Source organism: Enhydra lutris, unplaced genomic scaffold, assembly GCF_002288905.1.
Source record: "Enhydra lutris kenyoni isolate GAN:26980312 unplaced genomic scaffold, ASM228890v2 scaffoldscaffold4, whole genome shotgun sequence".
Taxonomy (NCBI): Eukaryota; Metazoa; Chordata; class Mammalia; order Carnivora; family Mustelidae; genus Enhydra; species Enhydra lutris.
The window spans coordinates 59,754,864-59,779,472 of record NW_019154088.1 but is presented as its reverse complement, the minus strand read 5'-3'; the positions used below and the strand labels follow the sequence as shown (position 1 = coordinate 59,779,472).

Sequence of the window (24,609 nt, the reverse complement as noted above, 5' to 3'; positions counted from 1 at the left end):
TTCCATAGTTACAAAATAAGTATAATAGATGTCATTAATATATTATTTAAAAGTCCTTCCTCTATAGAACTCATTTCAGGCAGAATTTTATTAGGATATCATTTATGAGGTATTACACCTTATTTCCTGTATTTCCCATTTATTTCCTAAGAAATGTATTTGGTTTCCCCAGCCTGTGAAATGTATAAAAATATCCTAACCATGCCACCCCTTGACTGAAATGGTTGGCTGTCACAGCTGCTAAGAAAAGCAATCATCAGCCTTAGTTCTTTAGAATTAGTTTAGAGATTCACTTTTTCTGTGAGGTACACATGTTCTGATTACTGTGAGTTGTAGCAATTCTCAGGGCTTAGGAAGCTCTGGAATATAAACTTTCCCTCTGTTTTTAAAATATGAATCTGCATTTAACATGGCATTTGTAAAGATAATTATCATATGGTTTCACCTACTTGTGGAACATAAGGAATAGCATGGAGGACATTAGAAGAAGGAGGGGAAAAATGAAGGGGGGAAAATCAGAGGGGAAGACAAACCATGAGAGACCAAGGACTCCAGGAAACAAACTGAGGGTTTTAAGGGGGAGAGCAATGAGGGGATGGATGAGCCTGGTGATGGGTATTAAGGGGGGCACGGACTGCATGGAGCACTGGGTGTTAGACGCAAACAGTGAATCATGGACCACTACATCCAAAACTAATGATGTACTGTATGGTGACTAACATAATACAATAAAAAAAATATAATAAATAAAACGGCATGCATTTCAATGAGGAAATGATACAAATTTCAACATGCAGGGATGTGTTTTTAGGTATAAGAGGCAATCTCTGCAAAACAGGATTGATTTCAGATGAATGATCTTAGACTATCTGGGGAGTGACATGACCCCACCTCTGACTGAGTCTCACAGAAAAGTAAGGAGTCAAACTATTAAACAATCAATGCAGGAGTTGGTAGGCTTTTAATTTATTCCCAGAGATTTTATACTATTTTTTTGATTTTTTTTTTTTAAGTAATCTCTATACCTACTGGGGGCTCAAACTTGGAACCCTGAGATCAAGAGTCGCATGCTCTACAGGTTGAGCCAGCCAAGTGCCCCTCCCAACCCCAAGATGTTTTAGAACCAGCTTTTCTTGGTGTCCGATGTCCTCAAGCCCAGCAATGACAGATTTCAATAATTAATTGTCCATAAGCACAGTGATTTGATTATGTGGCATTGGTGTTTTATCACTTAACCTGTGCATTTTCAGAAAGCCTCAGGTCGTTGCAGAAGCTAACATGTTTGTTTGGAACTCACAGTGTACTTGCTGGTAGCTTTGTGTAGGTGAGCCGGGGGGGGTGTCTAAATGCTGTGGGACACAGGATCCTGGCAAGCTGCTGCCCTCACAGAGAATCCAGTAGCAAAGGCTGCCCCAGCCTTGGTGGTTCCCATTGGTGTCCGTGCATTTGAGTTTCACAGAGACCCTTTCCCTAGCCGCCGCCATCGTCGGAAATGTCCTGGCTTGGGGCTGGGGGAAGGAAGGAGGGGAGCAGCCAGTTCTCTGAAGATCTCAGGTCCCCTTCAGGGGCTGCGAGGAAGACTAAAGATGAAACTCGCAGACACCCACCACTGCCAGGCTCCCCTTCATCCTCATGGCAGGTGTCGAGAAGCAGATGGAAGTTTCATGGCGAAACCACCTAACTGCTTGTCAAGGGCTTCCAGTGCCTACGACTGATGATAATAGAAGGTTTTTGGGGAGCAGTGAGGCAGAATAATGTGTGTCTGACTGGAGTGAATTGAAGCTGGTATTTTCTAAATACAGTTCAAGTAATTTCCTTCAAAAGTATGCATAAAAATTCATTTCTATCAGTGTTCAAAAGAATTTTGATTATATGGTTCAAAGTTTGTCTAAAACTTTTGCTTAAAAATAATCTTTGGCAAAGTGAAAAATGTTCATGTCTCCCTCTCAGGCTTCCTTTCCTCCTTCTAATCTGTCTTCTCTAATTGTGATTTCTTTGTGTATCAGACCAGCTTTTTTTCAAATTATGTTCAACGTCTCTTAGTTGCCCCACTGATTTCTAAATGACTACCGGGGAGTGAGTTAAGCCCTAGATGTAAAGGGTTGTTTCTTCTTAGGGCATTTGCTCTGGTAACTCTTGTTAGCGCTTCAGAGTCTTCTGAGGGGAATATAGAATTAGTATGTGTCATAATTCTGGCTGTTTGGCTGAAATGGTTTAGATCGAAAACAATCAACAGAAATGGTATTCCGTTAAAACATTTGGTGAACGGGGGCACCTGGGTGGCTCAGTGGGTTGGGCCGCTGCCTTAGGCTCAGGTCATGATCTCAGGGTCCTGGGATCGAGTCCCGCATCGGGCTCTCTGCTCAGCGGGGAGCCTGTTTCCCTCTCTCTTTCTCTCTGCCTGCCTCTCCGTCTGCTTGTGATCTCTCTCTGTCAAATGAATAAATAAAATCTTAAAAAAAAAAAACAGGGGGCACCTGGGTGGCTCAGTGGGTTAAGCCTCTGCCTTCGGCTCAGGTCACGATCTCAGGGTTCTGGGATCGAGCCCCGCATCGGGCTCTCTGCTCAGCGGGGAGCCTGCTTCCTCCTCTCTCTCTGCCTGCCTCTCTGCCTACTTGTGATCTCTGTCTTTCAAATAAATAAATAAAATTAAAAAAAAAAAAAACATTTGGTGAACGGGTAGAAGGGAAGTATATTTTCAGTGCACGTTTTTGCCTAAATAGTATTTATTCCAAGTGTTTGCTTTTGGAATTTAGAGAAAGCTCCCTGTCCTCTTTATATGAAGATAATTCTAGTAATTTCATATCATTGGAGGTGCTTTCATTACCATTTTGTTAAAGGGTGTACAAGATGAAATTTGAGATTAACAAGAAAATACTCCTTATTGCTTTTAATGGTTGCCTAGTGATGCATGTTTCTTAAATTTCCAAATGAACTTTTGTAGGGATGAGGGGAAATGCGTAGAAGGAATTCTGGAAATCTTCGACATGCTCTTGGCAACAACTTCAAGGTTCCGTGAGTTAAAACTCCAACACAAAGAGTATCTCTGTGTCAAGGCCATGGTCCTCCTCAACTCCAGTAAGTAGTCACACAGCTGGGCTGTGTTTTATGGGGGAGAGTTGCTGTTTCTAGAACTGGCATGGAGTGAAGAACAATATTGAACTTATTTTATTGAAGAAGGAGGAAATGGCTTTCTTCCTGACTTCTGTTTCATTTTATAGGGATTGAAAGTGTAGTTAACGTTTGGTAACTTGAATATAAATTATTCATTGACTGAATTACTGGCAGTAATTTAAAAAGTGGCCCAAGCCACTGCTGGAAAAGGAAAAAAATGAACTTTAAAATACTTACTTTGCAGCCTTTGTTCATCATTTATACAGGCATTGTATGTGGTTGACGTTCATTTATATTCACTGCTTTACTTTTATAAATTCATTCATTTGTTGGTTTCATTTATTCATTTGGTAAAGACATTGAAGATACAGTCCTGCCTTCCAGCGTAAGGAGGGAGGGAGGAAGAGAAAACAAATAATTAAAAAGAACGATGAGTGGTTTAATAGAGTGTGTACGGAGGACTGTGGGGAAGCAGGGGAGGGTGGGGGGGAGCATGTGGTCAGGGCCGGGCATAAGTTCTGCCAGTGGTGCAGTAGAAGAGCAGAGGGAGGTGCGCACAGTTGAGAAGAGCCGCGCCGTGCCAGAGATTACGCTTCACACCCGGTCAGGCTCCGAGCAGCCCTAGGAGAGGTGCACATGGGGGAGTGTCATGGACAGATAGGCGGTCCATCAGGGTCCCTCTGGCTGCCACGTGAAGGATTGGCTGGAGAGGGGAGAGACAGGGGCAGGGACCCGGGACAGTGAGAGCCAGAATTGACTTGGTGTGTAGGACGGGGGGTGGGGGGGAGGGCCTGACCTGAAGGAAACGCGGGGGTTAGAGGCGGGAAATAAGAGAGAAGTTGAAAGTATCATGGGTGTTGTAGCGTTCCAGTTTTTTTCTTATTATGTAAGTAATCCCTGGTTATTGTAAACATTCAAACGAGGAAGAAAAAGAAAAATAAGGAAGAAAAAAATCACCAGGATTCTCCCCTGTGCCTGGGCAAAATAACCACCATAACTTTGATGACCAATCTTTTTTTTTTTTTATATATATAATTTCATTTTTTAAGATTTTATTTATTGGGGTGCCTGGGTGGCTCAGTGGGTTAAGCTGCTGCCTTCGGCTCAGGTCATGATCCCAGGTCCTGGGTTCAAGCCCCATGTCGGGCTTTCTGCTCAGCGGGGAGCCTGCTTCCTCCTCTCTCTCTGCCTGCCTCTCTGCCTACTTGTGATTTCTCTCTGTCAAATAAATAAATAAAATCTTTTTTTTTTTAAAGATTTTATTTATTTATTTGACAGAGCGAGAGCGCACAAGCAGGCAGAGCGGCAGAGGGAGAGGGAGAAGCAGGCTCCCCACAGAGCAGGGAGCCCCATGTGGGGCTCAATCCCAGGACCCTGGGATCATGATCTGAGCTGAAGGTAGTCACTTAACCAGCTGAGCCACCCAGGCACCCTGGTGACCAATCTCAAACAGCTCTCTGTAGATAGGCAGCTCTTGACAGATGTAGGTAGGTAGATAGGTAGATAGAGATGGATTGGTCGATAGATGTATGTATGTATACAGACATATAGAGAGAGACATCCAGGCACACACAAGCTTATACGTGTCATTTTACGTAAACAGCATAGCGTTTTTTATTGTTATTTATGATAAAAAATTATAAAGACTTTGACCCTTGCTTGACCCTTCCACCCCAACACCAAGCAGCTAATCTTGCAGGAGGATAGACTTCATACCTTCTTCCATCCTCTAATAATCTTTTAAAATAATACCTCACCTTCAGTATCCACAAAGATAAGTCCCCCCCCCATTAAAAAAATTGGGAAATGTAATATACAAATACTTCTCTGTATCTTGCTTTTTTACTTTTCAAAATGCTGTGAAATACCTTCAGGTCAACTAGGAGACCTCTAACTCAATCTTTGAGGACGTTGTCTAAATTGTTCAACCATTTCTTTATTGATGGACCTTTACTTAATTACAGGGTTTTTGTTGTTGTTGTTGTTGTTATAAACATTGCTGCAATAAATGTGGCGCTGTTTTGTGCACATTTCTAAGTTTCTATGTAGTGTTCACGCTGTTCAGTTTACTGTCTCACCTGCTATTTGGTCCAGCTGCTATCCCTGGTGGTAATCGCTTTGCTACTTACTCTTGTTGGTTTCTTTCTTTCTGAAATAATATGATATGCAAGTTTGAATCCTCAACTGATGACTTAGAGCTAACTTCATTTCAACATCATCTGGGGCCTTCCTATCTAGATTTTATCTCACCTTAGAACTTTTGTGTTTGAAATAATAGGAGTCTGTGGGATCATATTATGCTACTTTATTTTAAATCAGCCAGTGCAGCAGTTCCTGAGGCTAAAGCTCAGTGCAGAACCTGTGGCCATGTTCTGGGGCCAGCTGACCTCTCCTTCTGTAGCCTATACCTTTCTGCGTATCTAACACCCCACGTACTCTTGGACGTTGGCACTAGATTTGATGGGAGGGGAAAGGGAAACCTATAGAGCAGTGTTTCTCAAGCTATTTGTGGTGAAGCATCAGATTTCTTTTTCTTTTTTAATTTCTAAATTATTATAGACAGTTACTTTGATAAAATATAATAAAAACAAATTATTAGGAAAAATAAAAGTGCAAAATACAAGGCTAGCTTTTTGTTATTACATTAAGTTGATTTAAAATTATTCTGTCAATTGCTATAAGAGTTTCCCAGTGTTCACCCTCAATTTCTACTTATACCTGTGGACTGGTAACACTCTGAGTAGCCCTGGGATAGAGCATGGAGATACATGGCTGGCTCTGGGGTAAGTCTTGATGGAAGGAAAAGCGGGGGCAACAAAGAAGGAATCTGAAGATCATGTGAGGTGCAGAGATCCTGTAGACAACCTTTGGGTACTGCTGAGTTCGGTTTTACTCTGGCCCTACCTGTCTGACAGGACATTTTCCCTAGACCCAATGCACTCTCAACACCAGCTCAGGAAAACAATCTGTGACTAGAAACGGTCAATTGGTGGACAAATGAAAATTGTAGGGAAAGCCAGGAAGACTCCTTAAATGCTCTGAGACTTCTGGCACCTTCTTGACATTTGTTACCATTCACCTTTTACAACATAATACAAGGGCCCAGCTTACCTCAGAGATTAAGGGGATGTGCATGGAGAAAAATGTCCCGCTGAGACATCTGAAAGTGATCATGGAAGAAAATCAACTTTTCCTGATCCTTTTTTTTTTTTTTTAAAGATTTTATTTATTTATTTGACAGAGATCACAAGTAGGCAGAGAGAGAGAGAGAGAGAGGAGGAAGCAGGCTTTCCGCTGAGCAGAGAGCCTGATGCGGGGCTCGATCCCAGGACCCTGGGATCATGACCTGAGCTAAAAGCAGAGGCTTTAACCCACTGAACCACCCAGGCGCCCCTTCCTGATCCTTCTGAACCACCTACAGACCTTACCGCTCACGTGTGCTGCCATGTCTGCCTGTGTTAAAGGGGGATTTGCTTGGAAATTGCATTCCCATCTTGGCCCAGGAAGATCATCAGATGCCGATTTATGGGGCTTCTCTTACTTGCAGAAATAATTTAGAACACTTTTCTGTGCAGCAAAGCGCTCCTTGGAAAGCCATTTGCTTCTTGTTACAACACTTTGCAGTGTAAAGCCTTGTGTTTGGCAAGGCTCCTTACCTTAGTCTCTGAGACATCATATTGTGTTGTTGTGAAAGCCAGAAGCATCATCTGTGCAAATGCGAAAGACTAAGGCTGTGGCATTCCTCGTGCAGCATCTGACAGAACTGCTGTATTAGGAGAATTACAGAGGGTGAGTCAGGCATGTGAGGTAATTACCACTCGTGGTGGTAAATTGAGTGGAATTTGTTTACAGTAAACCTCCACTTAGGAAATCTTCTTTTAACAAAGTTCCCTTCCCGCTTGGTAGTCGGTAGCAGTAGCCAAATGGGTTTAGGAAGATGGGATTCTGTTTCTCTTGGAAAATTTCCATTGTCAGGAGGAAAGAGGGGTCTTTTCTGTGCTAGGTTTTAGGCCTTTGAAGGTATAGGTGGTTTTTTGTCCTGGAGTATTTGTAGCATTACATTAAAAATAGGGACAGAATCTACTTTCCCACCTTAGAGAAAAACAAGAAAAACAAGGGAATGTACAAAATAGACATTGGACATTGGACAACAAACCACGCAGGACAGTGATCCCTAAGAGAAGGGACACGAACAAAAGTGAACCCTTTATCATCTAGTTTACTACATAGAGCCAACGTCCAGGTTCCATAAGGGGACATAAGCCAAATAGACGCCCGTGGTCTCTCTGCACTGGGGAGACAGAGTCGTGAATTTGGGGAAGCCATCGCAGCTGGGATTTGCAGGGGAGGAGACTACTGGTGAGGGAAGAGTTGGATGGAGAGGCTTTGCAGAACTGTAGCAGATGCCCTTCAAGTCTTCAGCTGGGTACTAATCTCATGCTTATAAAGATACTTAACCAAGGACAGAGAAAGAGCCATCAGAAAGGAGCAGACAGAATAATCCCTAGCATACACACAGGGCCAGGAGTAGTTCATGTTCTCACAGCCGGAGGAAAAACCTTGTAATATACTGGACACTGGGTATAGTGCCCAAAAAGGTGTTGTGCCAGGAGTGAGGTAAACCTTGCCCTAGACTAAAGGCTGCCCTGGTCCTACCAAACACAAAAGCACGCCTGAAGGATCAGAATCATTGTCAAGTAACTTAACTGCATCACAGAACAAAGTTCAAGAAAATTTAGAAGAATACAAGGATACCCAGTACGCAACCAGGTAAAACTTGCAATGTCTTATAACCAATCAGAAGTTAGCAAGCCTGCAGGGAAGCAGAAAACATGACCTATAGTGAGGAGAAAAACCAGTAAATGAGAAAAGACCCCAAAATGATACAGGTAATAGAATTAGTAGACAAGAACATTAAAACAATAGTAACAATAATTACTGTAACTACTTTCCATAAGTCTAAGAGGTGGAGGAAACCACGTGTTATTTAGAGGAGACATGGAAAATATGAAACACAAATGGAACTTCTAGATGTGAAAATTCTACTCCATGGAGCTTTTATCTGTGTTATAAGGTGGAAGAGGGACAGTAAAATATCCTCCAGACTGAGAAAGCACTTTGAGACCAACAAACAGTCCAAACCACTCCATAGCATTTACACAGTTTTATTTACGGGAATTTACTGATAGAGGAATTGGGCAGATGGACGATCCAGACAGACACAGCTACTCTCTACCCCTGTTGTCTGCCAAGTTTGGACTGTATTCCCCAGTTTATATAGAGGGAGGGACATGGTGGTGAGGTCACAGGGTAGTTTTCTAAAATGAGACCATCTGTGCGCCAGAGGATCTCTACTAATCTTCTAAAGTGATGCCTTTTCTTTAGGGACTGTCTGAACCAGACTTCCTGCATAGCAGTCAGGGCTTACATTAACCTCCATGGGGCCTGGAGTAGATAGCCTCGAGGGAGGTCATTGTCCAGGCATGAACAAGATGGAGGACCAAAGATGGAGTCAGTATTGTCAGCGCTTGTACAATCTGATTACACAAAGCAGAAGAATAGATTGGTGGATGTGAAGTCATAGCAATAAAAACTATCAAAACAGAATGGAAAGAAAAATGTTTAAAAAGTGAATAGAGCACTAGTGAGCCGTGGGACAACTGTAGTTATTAATATACATGAATTTGGAATCTCTCATGGGGGGGCTATAGAAGAATACTTGAAGAAACAATGGTTGCAAATGTTCCAATTGTTAATAAAAACTGTAAACACACCAATCCAAGAAGATCAATAAATCCCAAGCACAGGAAACATGAAGAAACCACACCAACGCACAACATAATCAAGTTACTTAAAGCCAGTGATAAAGAGAAAAGTCTTAAAAGCAACCAGAGAATAAAGATATTATATATAATTAACAAAGACAAGGATGACAGTGAATTTCTGTTCTGATGTACGTCAAGGAGACAGGGAACAGCATCTTTAAATTATTTTAAGAAAGAACTGTGAGGAATTCTTTACACAATGAAAACGTCTTTCAAAAACGAAGGGAACTATAAATATTTTCAGATATACAAAACCTGAAAGAATTCACCACTAGCAGACCTACACTGTAAGAAACAGTAATGGAAGTTTTTCAAGTAGGAGGAGAATGAGATCAGATGGAGACATGGATCTGCACAAAGGAATAAAGAGGATCTACAAATGGTAATAATGTGGGTAAATATAATGATTTTTTTATTATTATTTAAAAGTATTTATCTTTAAAGGATAGCCTAGTGTTTAAAGCAAAAATAACATATTGTGGATTTATGTGGAAGTAAAAGGTACGACAAGACCACAAAGGCTGGGAGAGGACCAATGGAAGTATTTCATTCTTATTTTGTACCTGAGGGTGCTATGTATTACTTGAAGATAAACTGCAATAAGTTAAATATGTATATCATAAACCCAAATGCATCCAACAAAATAACAGAGCTAAAATACCAGCAAAGAAGATAAAATGGAACCATAAAAAATAATCCAGGGGTGCCTGGGTGACTGAGTGGGTTAAAGCCTCTGCCTTCGGCTCAGGTCATGATCCCAGGGTCCTGGGATAGAGCCCCCCATCGGGCTCTCTGCTCAGCACAGAGCCTGCTTCCCCCCACTCTCTCTCTCTGCCTGCCTCTCTACCTACTTGTGATCTCTGTCAAATAAATAAATAAAATCTTTAAAAAAAAATAATCCAAAAGTTGACAAAGAAAAAAAGGGCAAATAAATCAAGTATAGATAGGACAAATAGAAAATACTTAAGATGGTAAATTTAAACTCTGTCCTATCAGTAATTACATTAAATGTAAGTATGCTAAATAGCTCAATTAAAAGGAAAATATTGAATAAATAAGATGGGGTTATTTGCTGCTAACAAGAAACCCAGTTAAATATAAAGATATAAATAACTTAATAGTAAAAGGATGGAAAAAGGTGTACCATGCTAAGACTAATCAAAAGAAAGCTGGAAAGCCTACATTACTATCAGAAAATATAAATTTAAAACAGTTTTAAGTTTATTTAAGTAATCTCCACAACTGACACAACTGAAACTCAAGACCCTGAGATCAAGAGATGCACACTCTCCTGAGTGACCCAGAAAATGTAAATTTTAGAGCAAAGACTGTTGCTGGGATTGAGAAGTTTCTTTCATAAAGATACATGGGTAAATTTGTCAAGAAGACATAAAAATCCTAAACACTTATGCTTTAAAAAGAGAACTTCAAAATATATGAAGCAAAACCTGGTAGAACTGCAGGAAGAAATGGACAGATCTCTTGTTAGAGATGGAGATTTTAATATCCCTCTCTCAGTTCTATCAATATAGGGTGAGTAGACAGAAAATCAGTAAATATAGAGAAGACCTGAACAATACTGTCAGCCAACTTGACCTACTTGACATATATAGAACCCTGTCTCCAGCAACAGTAGAAAATTTATTCTTTTCAAGTGTTCAGGAAGTGTTTACCAGGGTAGACCATATTCTGACTCATAAAACAAGTCTAAATACATTAAAAGGGTTTTAAGTCACACAAAGTATTTTCTTTGACATAGTGGAACTAAATTAGAAACCAATAATAAAAAGATCTTGGAGGGGCATCTGGGTGGCTCAGTGGGTTAAGCCACTGCCTTCGGCTTAGGTCATGATCTTGGAGTCCTGGGATCGATCCCTGCATCGGCTCTCTGCTCAGTGGGGAGCCTGTGTCCCCCTCTCTCTCTGCCTGCCTCTCTGCTTACTTGTGATCTCTCTCTCTCTCTGTCAAATAAATAAAATCTTAAAAAAAAAAAATCTTGGAAACTTTCCAAACATTTGGAAACCAGATAACCTACATCTAAGTACCTATGGATCACAGGAAAAAAACAAAAGCAATAGAAGGAAATATTTTGAACTAACTAAAAATGAAAATATAGTATATTATATATATATATAATGTACATTATATATATATAGTATATTATAGCAAAATTTGTGGGTTGCAGCTAAAGCAATAGTTTGAGGGGAATTTATTGCACTTGAGACCCATATTAGAAAGAAACAAGGTCTCAAATTAATGACCTTAGCATCCAACCTTAAGAATACTGGGAAAAGAAGAGCAAATGAAACTCCCAAGTAAGCAAAAGAAAATGATATAGAGTGGAAATCAATAAAACAAAAATGGAAAACAATAGCAATCAAGGAAACTGAAAGCTGATTTTTTTGAGAAAAATAAAATTGATAATTCTCTAGGCAGATTACTCAGAATAAAGAAAAGAAGACACAAATTACTAATATCAGGAGTGAGAGAGGTTACCTTACTATTCTGAAGATATTAAAAGGAATAATGAGGTCATACTATGAACAACTATGCCAATATATTTGAATATTAGATGAAAAATTCCTTAAAAGACACAAATTACTGAAACTCACTCAAGAAGAAATCTAAAAATCCTGACAGCCATGTATTTAAGGAAATTGAATTTGCAGTTAAAAATCTTCCCACAAAGAAAACTCCAGGCCCAGATGGCTTTTCTCGGAAAATGCTATCAAATATTTGAGGAATAAATAACCCCAAATTTTACACATACTTTGTTTTTTACTTTTTAAAAGTTTATTATTTTTACTTTTAAATTTTAATTCCAGTATGGTTAACATACAGTGTTATATTAGTTTCAGGTGTACAATATAGTGATTCAGCACTTCTATACATTATTCAGTGCTCATGAGGACAAGTGTGTTCCTTAATTCCCCATCACCTGTTTCACCCATTCCCTGAGGCACCTCCCCTCTGGTAGCCACCAGTTCTCTATAATTAAGAGTCTGCTTCTTGGCTTCTCTCTCTCTGTTTTTCCTTTGTTCATTTGTTATGTTAAATTCCACATATAAATGAAATCATATTGTATTCGTCTTTCTCTGACTTATTTCGCTTAGCATTATACTTTCTAGCTCCACCTATGTTGTTTGAAATGGCAAGATTTCATTTTTTTTTTTAAGATTTTATTTATGATTTCATTGTTTTTTATGGCTGAGTAATATTCCATTGTGTATGTATACCATACCTTCTTTATCCATTCATCTTTCAGTGGACTGCCTCCATAATTTGGTTATTGTAAATAATTTTGCAGTAAACATAGAGGTGACTGTATCCCTTTGGATTAGTGTTTTTTGTATTCTGTGGGTAAATATTCAGTAGTGTAATTATTGGATTGTAGGGTAGTTCTATTTTTAACCTTTTGAGGAATGTCCATGCTGTTTTCTACAGTGATTGTACCAGTTTGCATTGCACCAACAGTGCAAGAGGGTTCCTTTTCTGCACATCCTTGCCAACACTTAGTGTTCCTTATGTTGTTGTTTTTAGTCATTCTGACAGGTGTGTGGTGGTATCTCATTGTAGTTTTGATTTACATCCCCTGATGATGAGTGATGGTGAGCATCTTTCATGTGTCTGTCTTCTTTGGAAAAATGTCTCTTCATGTCTTCTGCCCGTTTCTATTTCTTACTTATTTATTTTCTCCATTAAGGGTGATGTTAGCTGTGGGTTTTTTTTTTCTTTTTTCTTTTCTTTCTTTCTTTTTTTTTAAAAGATTTTATTTATTTATTTATTTGACAGAGCACACAAGTAGGCAGAGAGGCAGGCAGAGAGAGAGGGGAAGCAGGCTCCCTGCTGAGCAGAGAGCCCAATGCAGGACTCCATCCCAGGACCCTGGGATCATGACCTGAGCAGAAGGCAGAGGCTTTAACCCACTGAGCCACCCAGGCACCCCTGTGGATTTTTTATATACAGCCCTCATTATGTTGAGACATGTTCCCTCTAGACTTACTTTGTTGAGGGCTTTTTTTCATGAATGATGTACTTCGTCAAGTGCTTTTTCTGCATCTATTGAAATGATCATATGGTTTTTATCCTTTCTCTTATTGATATGCATCATGTTGATTGTTTTGTGAATATTGAACCACCCTGTATCTTGGGAATAAATCCCCCTTGATCATGGCAAATGATTTTTTTAAATGTATTGTTGGATTCAGTTTGCTAGTATTTTGTTGAGGATCTTGGTATTTTGTTGAGGATTTTTGCATCTGTGTTCATCTGAGATATTTACCTGTAGTCCTCTTTTTTTGTGTGAAGTCTTTAACTGATTTTGGTATCAGGGTAATGCTTATAGAATGGATTTGGAAGTTTTCCTTCCTCTTCTATTTTCTTGGACTCATTTGAGAAGAATAGGTATTAAATCTTTTTAAAATGTTTGGTAGAATTTGCCTAGGAAGGTGTTTGGTCCTGGACGTTCGTTTGTTGGAAGTTTTTGGATTACTGATTTAATTTCATTGCTGACAATCTGACAAAATCTTATACCCATTCCTGCCAAAAACTCTAAACAAACTATGAATACAGGGAAACTCCCTTAACCTAATAAAAATATTTATAAGAAACTTACAGCTAATATTATACTTAATCATAATCAGGAACAAGGCAAGAATGTTCACCTAACTAATTCTATTTAACATTTTACTAGAAATTCCACCCCATGCAATAAGGTAAGACAAGAGATAACAGGCATCCAGATTGCAAAGGTGGAAGTAAACCTCTGAAAACATCCTAATTGATGTAGATGATCCCAAGGAGTCTACAAAAAATGAGTTTAGTAATGTTGTAGGATAAAAGGGCAATATATAAAAGTCAATTATATTCTTACATGGCAGCAATGAACAAATGATAATTGAAATTAATATCAATACTATTTATAATAGCATTAGAATTATAAAACTTAGGAATAAACTTGACAAAATGTGTGAGACTGAAAATTCAAGATATTTCTGAGAGAAATTAAATTTTAAATAAATGGAGAGATATGTTAATGAGCTAGAAGGTTCATTATTGGTAAGAGCTCAGTCCTCCCTCAAAATAATCTTTAGATTCAATTTGATTCTAGTAAAAATCTCAGGCTTTTTTGGGTAGAAATCGATAAACAGATTCTTAAATTCATAGGGAAATATAATGAACCTAGAATAGCCAAAACAACTTCGAAAAAGAACTGAGTTGGACGATTTATCCTATTGGACTTCAAGATTTAGTCTAAAGCCATAGTAATCAAAACAACATGTATTGACATATAGATCACTGGAACGGGATAGAGTCCAGAAATAGACCCACACAAGAAGCAATTTTTAACAGTGTCAAGGTAGTGGGGAAAGAATGATCTTTTCACTAAATGGTGCTTGAACTAAAATAGGCAAATGATTGAATGGATATATCATCAAAGAAGATACAGTGGTGGCAAATAATTACATGAAATGCTAAAATTATTCACTAGAGAAATTAAAATTAAAACACAATGAAAAACCATACCCAATAGACTGGCTACAATTAAAAAGACTCATCATATCCAGAGTTTGGGAGAATGTGGAGTAAGGAGAATTCTCAGACATTACTGGGTTGGGGGGATATAAATTGGTACTCCTTTTTTGGGGGGATGTACAACTATTTGAAAACTGATGAGCATTTTCTTAAATAGTTAAGTGTACATGTACCTGGTGACCCATTCGTTCCACTTCTTGGTATTTACTGAAGAGAGATGAAGGCATATGTTTATATAAGAACTTGTACGCAGATGTTCATAGCAACTCTATTTGTAATAGCACCAAACTGGTAACAAACCAAATACCCACCAAATGGTGAGAGGATAACCCCAAACTGTGATATACCGTAGAGCAGAACACTGCTCAGCAATAAAAAGCATTGAACCACTGATAGATACATGTAACATTAGGAATCTTATAAAGTAATGGTGCTGAATGAAAGAAGACAAAAAAGCATACATACTATAAGATCTCATTTACGTAAAATTTTGGAAAAAGCAAACTATAGTAGGAACAGATTTGTGGTTGCCAGGGGATGGGATGAGAGTTGGGAGAGATGGAGGAATGATTACTCAGGGTCGTGAGAGAACTTTTGGGGGTGATGAATGTGTTCACTGTCTTGATTACACTTAGGGTTTTATGATGTGTGTGTGTGTGTACATAAATACATATCAAAACTAATAAAATCATACCCATTAAATATGTGCAGGTGATTGTAGGTCAGTTATACCTCAACAAATCTGCAAACAATATAATGAAAACAAAACAGAAAAAGAAAGATGAAGGGAGCACAGATTGTGGCCGGAGTGGAAAAGACATATCATCCAGCAGGGACCATATCCAGCACAGGGTGGGGGCTTCGAGGCTGAGGGTCATGAGAAGAGAAATGGAGTAGGTTTCTTAGAGTCAGAAGGCTGTGGATGTTCTCTGTCCCATATGGAGAGAGCAGGGTCTCTGAGGGCTGCTACCTGCTGCTGGCAGCTTTTCTTGCTGCGCTAGGTAAGTGCTGGGCTGTCTGGAGACGACAGTCTCCTCAATAGGTTGGTGTCTCGTTTCCCTGTGTAAGCAATGAGCTCGGGTTGGGATTATGGCGTTAGTTAGGTCTGCCCTGGTATCAGCATACGAGGTGGCCAGGTCAGGGTTAGTAGTTACGTGTATGTGTATGTATGTATATATATATATATATACACACACACGAATTTTTTTATGGCCAAGACTATTTTTTAACAGAACTACGAGGCACAGGGGTATAGCTCAGTGGTAGAGCATTTGACTGCAGAACTATGAGGCATAATTAATCTACAATAAATTGTACTTGTTTAAAGCATACAGTTATATGCCTTTTGGATGTTTATATATATATGCCCCTGAAAGCATGGCCACAATCAAGATAGTGAATGCATCTGTCACACCCAGAAGCTTCTTGTGCCTCTGCATAACTTCTGCCTTCTACATTTCCTCCCCCTGTCCAATTCTGTGCAGCCCCCAATAGAATTTGTCATTATAGATTTAGTTTGCATTTTATAAAATTTTATTTAAATGTAATTTAGGGTGACCAACCATTTAGATTTGCCTGGGACTGAGGAGTTTTCTAGAATGCAGGATCCTTAGTCATGCTAACAGGTGTGTGATGGTATATTATTGTGGTTTGTTGGTATTTTTGTAATAACTAATGAAATGCATTTTTTTTTTATGTGCTTGCTTGTGGTCTGTATAGCTTCTTTGGAGAAGTATCTGTTGAAATCACCCATTTTTAATGGGATATTTGTTTTTTTTTATTGAGGTACAGTTGACATAAAATAGTTATATTTGTTTCAGGTGTAGGTAGTTACTTTTTTTTGAAGATTTTATTTATTTGAGAGAGAGTGCACGCGCGTGCATGTGTGCGCGCAAGAGCATGAGCAGGGGGAGGGGCAGAGGGAGAAGCAGATTCCCTGCAGAGCAGGGAGCCTCATGTGGAGCTCAATTCCAAGACCTGGAGATCATGACCTGAGTGGAAGGCAGATGCCTTGGTAGTTACATTTTATTTTTTTTTAATTTTTTTAAAAAGATTTTATTTATTTATTTGACAGAAAGAGATCACAAGCAGGCAGAGAAGCAGGCAGAGAGAGAGGGGGAAGCAGGCTCCCTGCTGAGCAGAGAGCCCGATGCGGGGCTCGATCCCAGGACCCTGAGATCATGACCTGAGCCGAAGGCAGCGGCTTAACCCACTGAGCCACCCAGGCGCCCTGGTAGTTACATTTTAAATAGCTGCATACTTTAGGGTTATTTATCTCCTCTAATAGTGCATGTAATATGGGATGAATATTAATTTTTTTATCCAATTTCAATTCAGTAAATATTTATTTAGTTTTCGTATGTGCCAGTGACTTCTAAATGATAAAAATGTCAAAGTGAACTAGATAACATTCTTTTGGTCTAGAATAGGGGTATACACTATAATATCCAAATTAAGAGTAGTGGGACCAGCCATCTTATCACCAGAAATCTGAAAAAACTGAGTAAGTCTTGGGGTGCCTGGGTGGCTCAGTGGGTTAAAGCCTCTGCCTTTGGCATGGGTCATGATCCCAGTGTCCTGCGATCAAGCCCCGCATCGGGCTCTCTGCTCAGCGGGGAGCCTGCTTCCTCCTCTCTCTCTCTGCCTGCTTGTGATCTCTGTCTGTCAAATAAATAAAATCTTTAAAAAAAACAAAAACAAAAAAACAATTGAGTAAGTCTTCTGTTGGACTGAATCTAGGATATAGAGTGGGATTAATCCACAGATAGCCTTTAAAAATATTTAAAATTAGGAATAGGTTTATTTATTTAAACAATTTTCAGGCTTAAAGAGGATTAGACTATTTGTTCAATGAAAGAAATAGAGGCTTAGAACCGGGCAATCCTCTTTGTCATGAAGATGATGGACACATCAGTTCAAGCCCTGGTTCACTCTGAGTTTTGGGGAGAGTCCTGGTGAAGTCGGCTGGTGGAAGGCAGAGCCCCAAACAGACACACAGAAGGGTGCGGAAGAGGCAAGACAGGGGCCTTTCTATTGATCGAGAATGTGGGGGCCAAGCGTTGTGAACACCAGCCTACTGGTTTCATATCATGGGCACTTCCCAGATACCAGCCTGTTCTTATGGTGCTGGGGTAGGAGATGGTGATAGAGGGATGGGTCACGGCTAGAGGTTCCTTTCCTTAAAGCAAATAAACAAACATGACACGTGCCTCCTAAAAACCAGGCATTTTTCCTTCGGTTAGTATTCCGGGGTCTTTATTAAACACTTTAGATCTTCTGATTTATTTCCCTTCAGTATATCTTCATCCTTTGAACATAGCATGTGGCAGATCTTGGGGGCGTTGCCCCCCACGCCCACCGTGTGCTGCTCAGAAGTCCACAGGTGGGTTAGTGAGAGGAACACACAGCTGTTGCCAGGTGATAAAGAGGAGAGATTATGTGTTTGTTTTTATTTTACTTTCTTTGGTCTGTTGGGGCATGGTGCCAAGATCTCGCCTTTGATGCTGTGCTGCTTTAGTTTCATGAAAAGTAGTTTAATTTTGTTCTGGAATGAGTCATAATGTTTTTACTTTGGGTGGGTTAGAGGAGATTGATTTTTGTTCCCTGTGTGACTGGGCAATGAGCATCCTAGAGGGAGGGGCTTTGTGTCCTGTCTCCTGCCTCTGCCAGAGCCCGCTACGTAACAGTTACTCTGTAAATACATGTTTGGTGAGCCCAAAGTACAGGCATGGCACTGCTAACCGAAGAGGCAGCAAAATGGATATTTTTCAGCCCAGTTCCCTCCCAGGATGGTTTTAAATAGGTTAGTCTTTTTGCATATAAAAGCATTTGCCATATCTAAAATTGATAGAGCCCTTCCAAAACTTGGCTGACTCCTGTCCCCAGATTCCGTGTTAGTGATTGACAATGATGGTCCTTTTTAGAGCTGTGCTGCCCCTACAGCCTGTAGAAGACCCAGGGCTTGCCCTTGGCAATGGGTACTCCTTTATGAGGAGGAATTCACATACTATACAGTTCACCCATTAGAAATGTACAATTCAGTGGATTTTAGTGTATCCATAGACTTAGGTACCCGTTATCACAACCAATTTTAGAACATTTTCATCACCCCAAAAGAAAACCTGTACTCATTAGCTATCACTACCTAATTTTTGTCTCACCCTTACTCCTAGGCAGCCAGTCATCTCTTTTTTGTCTGTATAGATTTGCCTATTCCAGATAGGCCCAACATGGAACCATACAAAACATCGTCCTTTGTAGCTGGCGTCTTTCACTTGGCATCAGGTTTTCAAGGTTCACCCATGTTGTAGCATGAACAAAACACAAACAAGTATTTTGTTCTTTTTTTGGCTGAGTGATATTCCGCTGTATGGATATAACACATTTTGTCTATCCATTTCTTAGCTAATGGATGCTTGGTTTGTTTCCACTTTTAGGCTATCATGTGTGATGTTGCTATGAACACTTGTACCCTAGCTGAGTATTTTTATTTTTTCACTTTGTCACTTTGGATTGACACAAGTACTGGTAGACTGTTTTAACTCCTTTTCGAATCCAAAAACATATTTAAGGCAGGAGACCTCCATGGAGCACACATCATGTAGCAGAGCAGACTGGAACAAGCACGTCGATCATTTCCATTATGATGGCGTGATTGGCTACAATGACGCAAATATCGGAACCCATGTGAATTCAGCCTAATTCTTCCATTTGTGGGTATTTATTCCCTGCCAGCCATCGCACTAGGTAATGAGGATATAAGGATAAGCAGACAGGGTTTGTGCTCTCAAAGGGCTTCTGTCCAGTGTCTTTCAGGGTTGGGAAGGTGGCCACGGGCTGGGTACAAGGGGATCCAGGATCTGGGACGATAGGGTGCCCTCTGCTGGGGGTGCATGGGCACCATCAGAGCTTCCGAGAATCCAAGGTAGACTTAGGGTGGGGTGGTAGGCAGGGCAGGGAAGCTTCCAGAAGGAAGGTCACCACCAGGCTGGGATCTAAAGGAGGAGTGGATGTAGCTAAGAGAAGGGAGGGTGGAGAGGAGGAGGAGGGGGAGAGAGTTCCTAAGTAGAGAGCTCAGCATGTTCTGTGTGCCATGTGCTCTGGAGTTGAAAGTGGGGTTCAAGGTGAGGTGTGGTGGGAAATGAGGATGAAAAGAGCAGAGGGAGGCCTGGTACCCTTGAGAGCTGCACCAGATGGTTTGGACTTGGGCCCAAGAGCTGGGAAGGGAGTCACATGAGCAGGTCTGCATTTTGGCTGCTCAGAAGGGGGTGCACTGGGTCAAGGGTGGGGCTTGTTTCCCCTGTGGTGGGAGAGCAGGGGACCTGCTGTGGCATTCAGTGGGAGTTTGGAGGATGCGGGGGAAGGCTAGCAAGAGTCACTGGAGAACAAGATGAGCAGGGAGTTAGGGAAGCGGTTGTGGGCTGTTGTAGGAAGATGACTATTTGAAATCTGCGTAGTCTGACAATGTGGAGGGACATGGCCCCGGGGCATGGGGAGGCCCAACACTTGCATAATTGTACTTCAGGATGTCGTTTGCCTCAACTGAACTGTACTGAATTGAGTTATCTTAATTGAACTGCAAGTGCCAATAAAAATAGAGAAACAAAAACTGCCCCAAGCCATGGATATGGATGACTGTGCTGATCCCCATGATCTTTCTAGCCCACAGCCAGCAGCTCCCCTGAGGATTTCACAGAGTTCCCCCTTTATTCTTACTTTGAAAAGGAAAGCCTAGTAGAGAAGCTAATTATTTCCAAAATAGCTTCCAGAATGGGAGGAGTTGGAGTGGGAGGTGGGGGCAAGATGATTGACCTGAGCTGTTAATGTGCAAGTAGTGGGAGGCTACAGGATATCTGACCCTAGAGTCAGAGGGGAATTAAACACAGAGCAGGGCCCGGCAGGATAAGGGAAGCAACTTCCCTCTTGCGCTGGTTTTGGGAACCTCGGAGACCTGTGCCTGCAGAGTTTGCTCAATGAGGAGCTGCACTCAAAGAGCTGGGAAACTGGTCTGGGGCAGGGAACTAGAGATGGTCTTCCTGCCCCAGCAAGGTGCCACTGGAGGTGTGATGCCATGGGCCTGGCCACGGGCTCAGTCTGTCTGCACGGGGCCCAGGCAGGCTGGATGGCCCTGGTCTTTTGTCTGTTAAACTCCCCTTAGATGAGGGACCCTCCTGGTGGGGAAGGGTAGGATTGATCTCACTTTCTCATCACCTCTGTCTGTGTATTTGTTGCTACTGCTGAGACACACCAGGTTAATGGCCTCAGGCTACTAGATTTCTGCTCCGAGAGGCCACAGTTGTGGCCATTGGTGTTCTGAGAGACCAGTTGACTGGTCCGCATCCATCTGGGCTTGGCGACGGGGCTGGGTCTCGGGGAAGGACATCACGGGCCAGTGATATCACCACACATGCAGATCCCAGAACAACCCAGATCAGTCTGGCTCCCTTTCTGGAGAACGTAGCCATGCTTCCTGGCTGAGCCCCTGACTTCCATTTCCTTGTCTCAGAGTGGTGACTTGTGGCTGTCACTCTGTCCAGGTATGTACCCTTTGGCCGCAGCAAGCCAGGAGGCTGAGAGCAGCCGGAAGCTGACTCACCTGCTGAACGCGGTGACCGACGCTCTGGTCTGGGTGATTGCCAAGAGCGGGATTCCCTCCCAGCAGCAGCCCGTGCGCCTGGCTAACCTCCTGATGCTCCTCTCTCACGTTCGACACGCCAGGTACAGTCCCTGGGGGGCCGCTCCGCTGGGGGTGTGGGGGTGGGCCTGTGCCCTGCAAAGGCCTAAGAGCTTCGGGGAGAGTGTTTGCAGGTTTGAGAGTGACAAGGCAGAATTTTGACCTCTAAAGGCAAATAAATCTCTGAAAGGGAAGGGGGGGCGTTCTTCATCAGTGCACGCAGCTGTGGCCGGAGGTCAGCACCGTGGGCACTGGGCGAATGTCATGTGCTACCATATAGGATATTGATGGCATTCCTCACCTGTTTTTTAGTTGCTGGGGTTTGGGCTTATTTATGGAATTCTAAAAGGGGCCGCTTCTCTCCTGATGTGAACAGCCACCCCTCCTTGCACCACCACTCTGAGGTCATTTGCTTGAGGAGGCTAAACTCAGCTCCTCTAGATCAGCTCCTCAGGCTAGGGATCTGGGAACGTGCCCGAAGCCTTCCCCGGGAGTGGGTCTTTTCAGCAACAGCATCAGGACGTTAATAATGAGATCTGAGGGAACTGGGGAGGCCCACGGGTTTCGGAAGGCCAGGGTGCGAGGAGAGTGCATTCAGTGTATGCTGATGGTGGGGGACGGGTGTAGCAGGATGGCTCTGTGCTGGTTTAGAGATGCTCAGTGCTTGATGGCTCCTGGGAGGAGGGCGGTCCTGCTCTGGGGCTGGCAGAGGGGAGTGAGGACAGAAGGTCATTGCTACCCAAGGGGGAGGAAGAGTCTAGAGGCTGTGGAGAAGGACAGTATTCACCTCAAGAATTATAACAAGGGGAGGAAACGAAGCAACATCCGCCTTGTTTCCTCTTGAATGATTACTGACACAGAACCATTTGCAGAACAGATAGAGCCCACTCTCATTAGTCACAGAGTCTTTATTTGCAAATTGGACTATTTTTTTTTCCGAGATTTTTTTTTTTTAAAGATTTTATTTATTTTATTTGACAGAGATCACAAGTAGGCAGAGAGGCAGGCAGAGAGAGAGAGGAGGAAGCAGGCTCCCCGCTGAACAGAGAGTCCGATGCGGGGCTCGATCCCAGGACCCTGGGATCATGACCAGAGCTGAAGGCAGAGGCTTTAACCCACTGAGCCACCCAGGTGCCCCTTTTTCCAAGATTTTATTTACTTGGCTGACAGAGACAGAGCACAAGCAGGGGAGTGGCAGGCAGAGGAAAAGGGAGAAGCAGACTCCCTGCAGAGCAGGGAGCCCGGTGCTGGACTCGATCCCAGGACCCTGAGTCATGACCTGAGCCTAAGGCAGACACTTAACTGACTTAAGCCACCCAGGTGCTCTGCAAATTTGACTACTTTTAAAAACTTATTTGTAACCCCTGAATCCATACTTAGTGGCATTTCTGTGGTCCTTCAAGGACAAGCTCAGGGTGGCAAAAAATTTGAGTTGCCCACACTTACATTCCCAACTGAGGTCAAGCAAGGGGACCCTTTTGTTCTTGTTCCGGCTCTCATACTATAACGAAATGTCCTTTGTGTGGTCTAGTTAGTGCCATGTTTTTACATTTTTGTGCTTTTTGTTGGTGAGTCCACGGTCTGTAAATGGCCCCCAAGCAGAGTGCTGAAGCTCAGTGTTCCTAAGCTCAAGAAGGCTGTGATGTGCCTTATGGAGAAAATAAGCGTGTTGGGTAAGCTCTGTTCACGCATGAGCTGTGGTAGCATCGACTGTGAGTTCAATGTTAATGAAGCAACAATTCATGTTAAGTAAGGTGTCTTTTTTTTTTTTTTTTTTTTTAAGATTTTATTTATTTATTTGTCAGAGAGAGAAAGAGAGATCACAAGTAGGCCGAGAGGCAGGCAGAGGCAGAGGGAGAAGCAGGTTCCTTGCTGAGCAAGGAGCCCGATGCGGGACTCGATCCCAGGACGCTGGGATCATGACCTGAGCCGAAGGCAGCCGCTTAACCAACTGAGCCACCCAGGTGTCCCAAATAAGGTGTCTTTAAACAAAAACACAGGTACACCAAGGTTCGCTATTAACCGGATGATGAAAATGTTGGGACCAGAGCCTTGGGCACATAATCCTGCATTTCCCGCAGAAGCAATGTATTTGCTAATTCAGTGTTAGTGGAACTATGTAGAACACAGCTGCTGTGCACGATGAGAATTCCCGGCCCTCTGCCAGGTGCTGTCGGGCCACTGTGGGTGGGTGGTGATAGGACACTAAGGTCCTTGCCCATAAGTGTAGATGACTGACGGAGCCAGAGGCAAGAGCCCTAGAAGAAATCCTGGGGGAGATTTAGGGGGCGGAGGATAGACCGGCTTTGTTGGGGGAGAGCTGGGGAAGATCTTGAAGTTCCCACGGCTGCCTCCCAGGAAGGACTCTCAACGTCTTTTTGTCCTCCAGTAACAAGGGCATGGAACACCTGCTCAACATGAAATGCAAAAACGTGGTCCCAGTCTACGACCTGCTGCTGGAGATGCTGAATGCCCACACGCTTCGCGGGCACAAGTCCTCGCTTGCTAGGGCCGAGTGCAGCACAGCAGAGGAGAGTAAGAGCAGGGAGGGCTCCCAGAAGCACCCGTCCCAGTGATGCCCAGTCTGAGGCGAACAGGCCACAGAGGAGGTCAGAGGCCGAAGTGTGATCTCCAGTGCAAACCGTGAGCTCTGTCTGGGATGGGCAGGCTTCGTCGTCTCGCTCATGTCGTCCCCCCTTCGGTTATGGCAGGCCCAGCCGGGTACCATCCTGCACCCGAATGCCTCACTTCCCAGAGTCGGGTGAGAAAGCCGCAGTGTTCCCTGGTTCCGGGGGGCATGTCCAGTGCCGATGTCACCTCATGCTCAGCCTCTTAGGATCTCAGTGTGGTCCTTTCTTACTTCTCATCTCCCTTCTGCCCCTCTGGAAAACATCTTAAAGGTTTGGGAATGAATGGTGGAAATCCGCTGTGCAAGGTGTATAGAGAGGGGAGACACTGGGGACCTTATGGAAGTGGACTAACCTTTATCGAGCAGCCTAATCTGCCCTTACACAGACCTCCGTTTGCTCTCTTCAGGGCCACTGGATGGTAGGATGGAAAACCATGGCAGTGAATGAACTAGTTCCACACACTTATGTCACAGGCCTGTGAGGACTGAAGTCACATATTGCTATTACTGTCGAAGGCTGGAGGGATCATGACCTGGGGAGCCAGTGGTGGGGCTGGGAGGTGAGCCACACCCTTCCCCTAGACCTTGCTGCCATCTCCATAGCGTTTCATTCCTCTTGATTTGCATTCATAGAGCCTGCTCATTATTTGGGGTGCATTTATGTGTTTGATCACTTTTATGGAGGATTGTGGAGATTTAAACCTCTGTCCCTTCCTTAAAACTCCTGTCCCAAGGAGCTCAGTGTGTGCTGGAGAAAGGCCCAGCATTTGCAGGAACGGGTTTCTCCCGTCGGTCTGGGTCACAGCTACGCTGTGGGGCAGCCACAAGTGCCA

The 24,609-nt window shown here is 42.6% G+C and overlaps 1 protein-coding gene across 2 annotated transcripts in view; it reads left to right on the top strand.

The window, feature by feature from the left end:
* The window catches only part of LOC111162581 (estrogen receptor 2), a 54,254-nt gene extending 30,531 nt beyond the window's left edge, over positions 1–23,723 (top strand). Inside the window, exons 6-8 of one of the 2 annotated variants that reach the window (XM_022527087.1) lie at positions 2,945–3,078; positions 21,011–21,191; positions 23,537–23,723. In XM_022527087.1, the coding sequence (XP_022382795.1) occupies positions 2,945–3,078; positions 21,011–21,191; positions 23,537–23,723 (502 nt within the window). The remainder of the gene's footprint in view (positions 1–2,944; positions 3,079–21,010; positions 21,192–23,536) is intronic. The other variant, XM_022527094.1, reaches the window with a different exon arrangement.
* The last annotated feature ends 886 nt before the right edge of the window (positions 23,724–24,609 follow it).